At 28.4% G+C, this 11,487-nt stretch overlaps 1 protein-coding gene across 2 annotated transcripts; it reads right to left on the bottom strand.

The window, feature by feature from the left end:
* Positions 1 to 447: 447 nt before the first annotated feature.
* LOC130817425 (cyclin-dependent protein kinase inhibitor SMR2-like) lies at positions 448 to 7,542 on the bottom strand. 2 transcript variants are annotated; one of them, XM_057683121.1, is made up of 3 exons: positions 7,252 to 7,542; positions 6,696 to 7,079; positions 448 to 585 (listed from the first exon to the last, which is right to left on the bottom strand). In XM_057683121.1, exons 2-3 carry the CDS (start codon positions 7,065 to 7,067, stop codon positions 553 to 555), a joined length of 405 nt encoding a protein of 134 aa, XP_057539104.1. In that variant the 5' UTR covers positions 7,068 to 7,079; positions 7,252 to 7,542; the 3' UTR covers positions 448 to 552. The 2 variants fall into 2 exon arrangements, with proteins under 2 accessions (XP_057539104.1, XP_057539102.1); XM_057683119.1 differs by lacking the exon at positions 448 to 585 and adding an exon at positions 5,837 to 6,615 and having other exon boundaries at positions 7,252 to 7,540.
* Between the last annotated feature and the right edge of the window lie 3,945 nt (positions 7,543 to 11,487).

Below are 11,487 nucleotides of genomic sequence, written 5' to 3'. Positions count from 1 at the left end.
GTCTTAAATATTTATCTTGTCCAGTCTTGCTTTGTCGTGCATATGGTGTATGACTGTGTTCTAAGTCTTCAGCTTTTCTTTTATAGGTCGTCATTCTCGAGATAAGAGGCCTTTAACCGCAATGAACCTTCCTCCATAGATTCTGATTATAGCTTATACTAGGATAGAAATCCGTGCAATGCAAGAATTTTTAAATATGTTAATGTATAAATTTTTCAAAAAATGCAATTCATAAATATGGTAAATCCAAAAATAAATGTCAATCACTCAAATTTCATTAATAGCGTCCAATGAAAAAAAGACAAATGATATACTCACAATCAAAATACCTTATGCTCTTATACAATAAAATTAATAGAATGTATAATGGGCAATTTATACTAGGATTGTTAATAATGATAAAATGAGAAAAGTTTTAGACTAAGAACTACGAACAACACACTGATCACTGTTCGTAGTGATTCTCTCTTCTTATATTCGGCCAATCAAAGGAAATTAAGAGTTTAAAAGAGATGAAAGACGACAAATCATACTTTATCAAAGATGAAAAGGTTAGGCCATAGAGACCCTCAACTTGAAATAGACCTGCAAAAGAAAACAAAGGGCGCGAAACACACCATATGTATGACAATTAGCAAAGGCAAGACAAATATATTTTTCCATTTCACAACCATAATCAAATTTGTACATATACATGTTTGGATATTCTATATTACAACATCAAAAAATTAAGTCTATAATCTAAAACTATTGTCTTCAACATATCATATACTTCAAGGCACATCCACCAAAAATAGAAACTTTAGGCATTGCAAGTTAAATTCTCCAAAAATTAACATATTAGAAAATTTAAGCTTCAAGAAGGTTTAACCTTCATTAGAATCCTCACAACATCCATTTCTAGCATGAGACAAACAATAGAAGCCCATCATTGATTAATTGAGAGGAGCTTTGATGTCACATATACAAACGCAGTGCATCCAAAATTTTTAGAGGGAAACAAGTGTATGCATGACTTTGTTCATATCGATGACAACTGATAAGTGGTTTTTCGTTATTTAATTTTCTTTATATTTGGAATATTCCGCTTTAAAGGGAGAGACATTTAATTAATGTCTTTGACATATATTTAGACGATAAAGTATATCCATGTGAGATCTCGTTAGTCTTAATGTATATTTTTTTATTATGTATTTTTATAGTTTTTAATCATGTATATTTAGAGTGAGGTTTAAAATCTACTTTGAAAAACTGTACAAAAATATAACATAAAGAACAAAAAAGAACAGAAGGAATATGAAGTAACCTTGTCAAATAAAGTCTTGAAGTGAGTAGCTTATAACAACGTACGTGACAAGTTCATACAAGTAATATATGTACACATTAACTTTTTTTTCTAAAAGCATGTATTAATTTATTACAACGTATAATAAGTTGTGAAAGTTGATTAGTTTTTCTAACAACTACTTGAGTTTCTAAGGAGTTTAATAGAGGATGTATTACTTCTTATATATAAGCTAAATAGTTGTTGTAAGTATTCTATATAAAACTATATACAAAAAATAAGAAGCTTTTATCTTTTTCTTCTCAAAAAGATTACTTTTTATTTCTAAAATTATCACATATTAAATTTAGTTAAACTTAAAAGTATAAAAGTAAAATACAAAGAAACAAACAAAAGAGAACAAAGTTCATATAATTTGGATTTACTCAGATATATTTCACAAAAATATCATTTGTCGAAGTTACAACGATTAGGTCGTGATGATATTTAGTCATCTTGTTAAGGACACATGTCATATAGAGTTGTATTCTGAACAGTTGGATTATCAGTGGAGCCTTGTTTTGTCTGTAATCGCTTCTAAACTGAAATCTAAATTTTAAATTTTTGTTTTTATTTTCCTATAGCACGTGCTCACGAGTGCTCTTAACCAAGTATGCTCATGCCTATATAGCGAATCCCTTGAGAGAAATACAAACATATTATGAAATACTCCATATGATAAATCAAACACAACCTATTATATAAATAATAAGCTCATCTAATTACTTTAGTACACTCCCAGTATCCCAAACCATACCCGTATTCCAGTATCCTGAAAGATGTGGACAAATTATATCCGTTCTTCCAAAGAGGGAGTAAAGAAAGATGCACAGTCAAAAAACTCCGCAACTAATACCTGTGCCCAATAAAGATTGACCCCAAATAATCTGCTGCACATGCAAATGCTCTAATTACTTTATTATTATAAATTTTTACACGTAATAGTAAAAGACAAAATAGATTACATGCTCATTTTTTTGCTATATTTAAATATTTTACTTATGGAGAAAGAATTTTTGAATATAATTTGAAAATATATAAAAGCTAGTTTTAATGTTTAATTTTTAATATATATAAGTTAAAAACTCAAAAAATAGGAATAGGTGGACAACAAAAAAGTATAAGCAAAACAAATTTATTAGCACAAGATCTAGTACAACCAAGATACATATCTATTAAATTATCAGCTCGACTACAAATTTTTTAAAAAAATCATATGAGGTATGGCTGGAAATGGAATACTATGCAATCTTGCTAATACAACAAAAAAACATTTAAAATACAACTTTTTAGAAAAACTGTGTTAATTAGAGCCTAAAACCATTTTTGAGTCATTACTTATTAGTGTGATTTATCAACTTGACATTTATAAATTTATTTATATTTTCTCTGGCCCTCTTAGTTTGCACCATAAGGCTTAATAAGTTCTAATATATTTTAGTCTTGTGGTGTAAACTCAAAGGGAAAGGAGTAGAAATATCTACTCCTCTATAAGTGACTATTTTTTTTAAAAAAAAGAAATTTTGCATTCCATCTTATATACTACATGTCCATATAAGGAGTCCAAATTAAAAAATTTCATGTTAAACATAAAACAAATAAAAGTGAAAATTTAAAGTATGATAATTTAATTAATTTAATTAGACTATATTTGTGATAATAATAATAATAAAGTAATATTACAATTTATATAATTTTTATTTGACTAGTCCAACGTATATTTACTTTTCTAAAGTTACTTATAACCTTAAAACGATAAACTTATAATTTTAAAGTGATTATTATATATATTTTTTAAATTGATGAATGACAGAAATTGACAAATTATATAAGTTCATCTTATAATAATACGATTTCATATAAAATGAGTTGTTAATTCAAATTAGTGTTTTAAAAATTATATAAATTGTACTAGTACCTTATTATTATAGTTCATATTAATCCTCTAAATAAGCAAAGCAATAATATTTGTTAGTATGATATCATGTCCCACGCGTAAACAAAAGTATAATGAAATGTTATTGTAATAACCCCCAACCACTTCACAAAAAGACTAAGATAATGTGTAGAGGTCCAATTAGGAGGCTTAAAATATTGTCTACTTATGCCGTCCTTGGGATTACGATTATCTTTTGCAAATTATACTGTTTATTTGTTGAAATTTTCAATGTTTTTATATGTTAATCTTATCCTATTACTGTTTAATATGCAAATTCATGTACATGTTTTATTCTCTGAATCCGTATATAAATCTGTATTATAAATTATATAGTGCAAATTCAAAAAGATGGATAGAGTATTATTTTATACTCCATACATAGAAAAGAATGTTTCATGCTATATTGTGTCATTGTGCTTGTGTGATGTGTTTCTCCAAGGTATTTTTTGTCATTTTAGTTTTTATTAAATTGAATTTATTTTTAGAGTATATAATATAATTTAGCGTATAAGTGTTATCAGAACGAGTATAATAATAAAATGTCATAAGTTTAAATCTCAATCACACCTTAAATTTAAGTGGAATATTTCGCACAATGTATTAGGAAGGTTTATGCTGCATCCACACTTTTAACTCAAAGAGGTTGCATGTGAGAAGGCGTATCAGGGCCTCAACCATGAACTTAAATTGAGTTGTTACTTGATAATTATTTTATTGATAGATTTTATGTTTTATCATCAGAATGTTATTTGATTTCAGATCATCTAATTCCTATTATATAAAATTATCTCGTCATTAGGAGAAGCACTCAAGTTTATTTACTAAATGTTGAATTAGACTTATTTTTTTTAATCATAATTACCTTATAAACCATTTACAAGCTCAAAGAAAATTCGTTTTGTTGATAGAAATTTCACTTGTGAGACATGTCTTATTGGGCCGTTCCAATTATATATTTTTTTTTTACCAATTTTACAAATTAAAATGTCAATTTTAAGAATTAAAAGAGCAATTTAAAGACTTAAAAGACCAATTTCAAAGATTTGAAATTTGATAGTTTTTAGACTCAAAAGGTCAATTTCAATACTTAAAAACCAATTTTAAGACTTAAAGGACCAATTGCAGGACATTAAATTCTCATTTCAACTTTAAAATAGGATAACTCAAACATTAAAGTTGATATTAAAAATTTTAAAATTGACCTTTTAAATCTTAATATTAGATTTTTAAGTCTTAAAATTGTCCTTTAAATCTTAAAATTAGTATGTCAAAATATTTTTAAAAAATTATTGAGCTTTAACCAGTTGCACGACTAAGACCATCTCGCAAAAGACTAACCGAGCCATTTAGCGATTGGAGATTAGTTCTCCTTACTATTGATCCAAATTTCTCTTTTATTCGATATAAGACACCTCACATATGAGCAATAACAACCATTTTAAAATTTATCAATAGTTAGTATCTAATAAATTGATGTTCTTAAATGAACAATAATTATACTATTTTTATTTAATTTTATTTGTAGAAAAATAATATTCCAAACTCGTGTGGGGATCAATAAAGCTGAATTCCAACTGCAACATATTTTGCTGAATTGAGCATCTAAAAGTAGAATACTTGACTAGTTCACTTTTAGTGGAATATGGAAGTCCTTTTTATTGATCAAAAAGGAAGAAGAAGATAGGCATGCATGCATTTGGTATAGTAGTTGTAACTTGTAACAAACATTTCTTTACAACACAATCTCAATATGCTATGATATGTTTCTTGATAGTGCATATTTTACATGGTGTGGACCAATTCATATTCATAATTTTTGTCCATTTATGATTTATCATCAATCATTATCATCACTTTTTTAATATTTATCTGAATTTATACCATACAATTAAAAACTTAAAAAAATTTTATATATTTAAGTTTTATAGTGCAAACGATAATAAAGTAGATTGAATTATTAGACTATGGATTGCACATCATTTATTCTCCTCTCTTTAGTTTGATATGATAGATTGTAGAATTAGATTTCATATTTCACATGTTGGCAAATTTAATCCCTAACAACAAACTTTCAATTATGAAACAAAGTGAAAAAAATCATATCAATGCTAAAAGGGTAATTATGAGGAAAATATAATAAGTCTAGAAACTTATATTTATCGTCAAATAAATATTATAAATAGTTTTACAACAGGTTAAAAAAAAAAAACAGAGTAAATTTGATATTCGTAGCTAAGTTATTTATCATCAAGTATATATTGTTTAAAGTTATAAACATATTTTTATTTATTAAAAAAAATTATAGCCTCTACGACCCTTAAGTTATGAGTAATTGCAAATTAGAGAGAAACTAAAAGATTATAATTTATGACCCTTAAGTTGTGTGGTAGTTTAATATTGATGCTTTGGAATCATTTAATTTCAAAATTGACTTTATTTTGCTCAACATAATCTCAAATAATTTCCCACCAATGACAATAGACTATTAATTAAATACAATAAAACTAAAGCGGGAAAAAAGATTGATAAGCATTCACAAATTAGTAGTATGGGCGGCAGAAAAAAAAAGAACATTCAAAAAAGCATTTTGCTTTCTTTGATTTGACCACATAATATAAAGTAATTAAGAAAACAACAATTTACAATTTCACACCATAATTTTACAAAGTAAGATTCTTGTTCTCTTCTACAAACTCAACACTTCTATTAAAAAAAAAACTACAACTAAAACCAAAATAATCTAACCAAACAAGCCCTTGCTTGATTTAAATGGTTTGGTTAGTAACATATTGTGACCTCTTTGAGAGTTAATATTTAACATAATCTATAAAATGTTCAAATTCCCAAAATAATTATAAAAAAAACCCCTTTCACCTAAAAGGGTTTTTGTTGCTAAAACCTCATTCACACTTATTAGGGACTTAAACCCCCAATTAAAAAAAAAAAAAAAAAAATAGTTATTAATCTACTTCTATTGATTCAACCTAAGAAGTAGTTCTATGAACTAATAATTTTGATTTGAGTGTAGGCTACAGAGTCTTTATAGACAACTGAGGCGAAGAAATTAATCTTTTCTGTAAATGGTCAGAAATAAGATTGTAAGGAAAAGTTGTTGATCAGTAGGCAAACCCATGATTCTGTTAATCTTGAGAAATTTAAGATTGATTCTCGTTGCTTTTCTCCTAATCAGCTCCCCCTTTCCTCCGCCTAGCCCGACAAGATCGAAAGGAAAAATTATCGACCACTAGACAAACCCATGATTCTGAAAATCAGGTCTCTCTCAGTTTACATACCACTACTTTTCTTGAGAAATCTAAGATCGATTCTCTTCAGTTTCTCTCTTTTCCTCGGCCTAACCCGACAAAAAACACACTAAATAAAAGATAAAAATTCACTAATACTACAAAAATTAAATTAAAAAAAAAATCAAACCTTGATACTATCAGTCATGGCAAACATGAGGAATTTATCTAAATCAGGATGAGCAAAAAAGGTGATGGCCCTTCTTTTTTGATTCAAACAATTATCATGTTTTGGCTTCTTGGGTGCTGGTGGGCATGTTTGAATCTCTGGAATCTTATATTTCTCAGATTTTGGTGTTGAACAAACATCATCCAAGCTCTTATTAATGGCGGAATCATCTTCCATGGATTTACCACTTTTCTTAGGTGTTGTTTGGCTAAGTAACAATAATTGCTCCTTCTTATGAATACTCCTTGTAATAATCCTTCTTGTAATTATTGTATTATTTGTTGTATTTTTTTGGGTTTTTTCTGATCTTCTTCGTTTACTTGTTGGTGCCATTTTTGGTACAAACTGAAACACATAAAACAAATTTATAGTTATGATCAAAAACAAATAAACAATACAAAAAGATAGAAAAAAATACCCTTTTATTTTTATTTTGAAATAATTAACATTTTCTTGAAAGATGAGAAAAAAAAAAAAGCATGGAGTATGAGTATGACTAGTTCTTTAAAGAACATACCTTTTTTAAAAATTAAACAGAATAAATATAAATTCTAAAAATAGATTTTTTTTGTATGGAAATTATTAATGAAGAAGACATAACATTATTTAGAAGAACAGAGATCCATTGAAGAAGTTTTATGATCAGAGACTTTTGTAAGGAATCCTAAATAATAGAAGTAACTCTACAAGAACAAGAAAGAAAAAGAAAGGAGACAGGAAAAGAGAAGAAAAAAAAAAGTGGAGTGGTGGGAATTAGAAGTGAAAGAAATTAGGTTCATTATTAATAATTTGTCCCCACAACTCACATTTCTTTATATATGATGGTATTCGACCTATTGCAAGTTATATTTGAGCATATATATATATATGATTAAAATTAATTATAATACCACAAATCGAATTTTATCTCATGTTAGCGGGGAAATTTGAGTTCAATTCTTGTTATTCCTTTTTTTTCTCTTAGGCTATCATGTATTAATAATGATTAATGTATTAAAGTTATTATTTTACCATATGTTATTTTGAATAAATATTTAAAGATCGCTTATTAAATCAATACTACATTTTTTTTTGCTTGATAAATTGAAGTTATTTTATTAAAAGTAAAATATGTGAATGAAAAATTAGATTAGATAAGATTAATGAATGAATTTATAAGATTTAAAAAGTAAATATTTATTTAAGACAACAAAAAACATAAAAATACAATACTGTGAAGAGACTTTAAAATATAGTGTAATAAAATTAGGAAAGGAGATAGAGTATATCACAATATAGTCATTTTAATGTTATTTGATCTTTTTATTTAAAATAAATAAAATTAAATAGATATCAAAGTGTTATAAAGTTATTTAAAAAAAAATAGAATGTCTAAAAATAAAAATATTGACAAAGAGAAAAAAATTACGAGTTTCTATTTGAAAAAAAATAAGAAGAATAAATATGGAGGAGGCAAGTGGAATGTAGATACTGTTCTCCGAGGAGAGTAAATAAAATTATTATTAATTATTATAGATATTTCTTGGCCTTGTGAATAAATAGTGATATAAAAAAAAAAAGTTAATATTATTGTCGGTATTTGTAGACATAGTGTCAGCAGTGTCACTAATCTTGCCAACAATGCCCCTCCGACCACCATACTACTTCCTTCGTTCCATAATTGTTGCTACATTTGCATTGACACGAAAATTAAAAAAAGTGATTGACTTACACTGTAGTTGATTGTTTACTTTATAGAATATTGTATTTTATTATTGTTAATTGAAAAAGAAAAAGGAAAAATAAATTGTTAGGTTACTTTATAGAATATAGTATAGTATTTTATTATACAGTATAGAGTATAGAGTAGGATAAAAATAGGGGTAGATAGAACTTTAAATAATTGTTTTATTACTAAAAACGAAAATGTAGCAAGTAATATAAAATTACCAAAAATAAAAAATGTAGTAAGTATTATGGAACAGAGGAAGTATTTGTTTCCAAGTAAACATTTATTTCTATCTTTTGCATTTACTTTGTGAAAAGCACCATTTTTGCTTTTACTATGACTAAGAGAAAGGGATTGGGATTAAGATTCATGGCTCATTGGATTTCTCACTTTAATGTACGCTATTTCATCAACTAGTAGTTATCCTAAGGAAAAACCTTAATGTACGCTGCTAAATTATCGACTACTAAAAAATAAATAAAATATAATTATTAATCAGTTGAATTCTATTATTATTTACGGTTTGTTAATCAGTAGATAAATAAAGCAATATCGATTATTATACTACTTTTTTTTCCTAATGAGATCACAAAAACTAGATGAAACTTAATTTGTTTGACATATAACTTAATATATATACAATACTAATTAGTATTCCCACATACTAAAGTTTTGAAATGGTTAGATTTGAAAAAATTGGATTAGATGTGGAGAAATTATGTCATAAGTTGACGTTTTAAGTGTTTTTTAAGCTACTAACTTACAAAAATTAGTTCAAACTTGATTCGTTTGACATGGAGCTTCACATGCAATACTAATCGGTACCTATCATAGTTTTTAAATGGTTAGGTTTGAAAAAATTGAAATAGATGTGAAATTACATCATAAATATATGTTTTACGGGCCTTTATACTTTACACGAGCATACCAAGTGATTTTAACATATATTTTTTCATTTCTTTTCGATGTAGTGCACACAGGAAAAATTGTATTGATTTTGGCTACTATGTGCATGATAAGATTTATGTACGATATATTCTTTTCTATCACGAAAATCGAAAATGATGATGTTTATCTAATTCTTTTATTTTATGTTTGTGGTATATTATCTAATTATGAAAATATAATTATGGTTTTTTTTTTGATAATATTTAGGTTTTAAACACACCTGGAAAGAGCGTCCTTTCACCATGACAGAGGACCTTTTTAGTGTTGTTGCTAAAGTCTATAATCAAACAAAATTTATAAACACCCTAATTTAACTCTACACAAGTGTAGTGGCAAGTAGGGGGTCGATCTACAAGGAGACAAGTTGCGAGACTTAGGGTCTCTTTAGGTGTTGGGGGATCATGTATTGGAAGATTGGATACGGGTTAGACTACTACTACAACTACGAAAATAACAAACAAAGAGGAACTGTGATGGGATTAACCCACTTGTGATGGCTATCCTATAGTAGAGGTTTTGATTTCATTTGGTTTAATTGGAGAGAAGTGGAACACAATACAAATAGTGATCCGATCCTGAATCGGGCTTGGGATCACCTCCGATAATATCATCATCCTCACTCTCATGAGTAAAGACAAGAGAATCGGGCAACAAAAGTCCACTATCCGTCAATCCTCCCATACTCTCATAGGCGGAAGGAAAAACTCTTAGTTGAAAGGGCGATTGCAAGATTCAACTCTCGTTGATCCCTTACATCCGTCTCCATTCATTGAGCAAGGGTTTTAGGTTACTCCGAGATCCAACCCTCGTTGGCCTCCCAAAAGCAACTATGGCAACCCTCAAGCAATGGATGGAGAAACTCTTCTACTACGTCTCCATTCAAATCAATATAAACCAATATTCCACCATTATCAAGCCATCAATAAGGGGTTAAGCTAACCCCAACCCCTAACTAACTATTCACTACTCATAATCACAACCAACAAAACCATTAACAACATATATTCTAAGCATTCAAACATTAAAAATATAAAAATAAACAAAATAGGAATAAATAATCAAGAGCAATCGAGAAATATCATAAACTTACTAAAATTAATAAATAGACAATGAAATACTAAAAATAAATAAGATTAAAAATTACCCATAAAATTTAGGAAGGATTCAAGAATAAATAATAAAAATCCATAAAAATCCATCATGCTCCATGAAAATGGCTTTAGACTTTAAATAAATATCAACAAAAAGATGAAAATAACGAAATCTAACAAAACTAAACCATAAAAATAAAATGTTGACAGAAGAAATTAAATTTAACCCAGGAAAAATTAAGAAAAGAGAGTTAGGGTTTATAAGAATAAAGTGGGAAAAAAAGCTAAGAATGCTACTGCCTCCCCTCAATTCGAAACCTTTTTTAAGAAGTGAAGATATAACCATCCCGCGTAAAGAAGCATCATCAAAGTGAAGGAGCTCAGTGGGTAGGTGCTGCTGCACCTGTTCTTGGAGGTTTCTTGTTTGAGCCCCTGTAGTCTTTTTTTTTTTCTCTCCTACTGGTGTTTGGCAATAAACTAAGAGGAACGATCTGTCATTCTACACGGAACGATCTGTCATTCTACACGGAACGATCAACCATTTCCTCAGACTATTCCAGTCCCTGAGCATCCGGTCGAACAAAAGCTAACACCAGGTTCTCCTTCTCCTTTCATTAATATATCTACTGACGATATTGTGCCAAGTAGTGTTGCTGTTCCCAGAAAATATGAATTGCCCCCACGGAGTACAAGAGGAATGCCTCCCAAAAGATATGATCCTGAATTTGAATCCTAGAGATCCCGATATCCTACTTGTAGACGAGATGATGAACTATCACAAACAGCTGTTGCCTTCAATACTTCTCTCTATTTCAGTACTATTCCAAAAAGCACTGAAGAAGCCCTCCGAGATCCGAAGGGGAAACAAGCTATGAATGAGGAGATCATGGCCCTCCAGAAAAACGGGACATGGGAAAAGTGTATGTTACCAAGTAACAAAAAGACTGTTGGATGCAAATGGGTCTTTTTGGTCAAGTATCATGCTGATGGAACCATTGAGAGGTAT

Source organism: Amaranthus tricolor, chromosome 7 (genome assembly GCF_026212465.1).
Source record: "Amaranthus tricolor cultivar Red isolate AtriRed21 chromosome 7, ASM2621246v1, whole genome shotgun sequence".
In the NCBI taxonomy this organism is placed as follows: Eukaryota; Viridiplantae; Streptophyta; class Magnoliopsida; order Caryophyllales; family Amaranthaceae; genus Amaranthus; species Amaranthus tricolor.
Note: the sequence above shows the minus strand (reverse complement) of the source record. Positions and strands in the feature narration are given on the sequence as shown.

What these genes read in the sequence shown, in the direction of transcription:
- LOC130817425 (XM_057683119.1), bottom strand. Translation starts at nt 7,067, where the DNA reads ATGGCACCAACAAGTAAACGAAGAAGATCAGAAAAAACCCAAAAAAAT. An exon ending in CCATGACTGATAGTATCAAG is followed by an intron (nt 6,616 to 6,695) that starts GTTTGATTTTTT and finishes TTGTCGGGTTAG; the next exon opens with GCCGAGGAAAAGAGAGAAAC.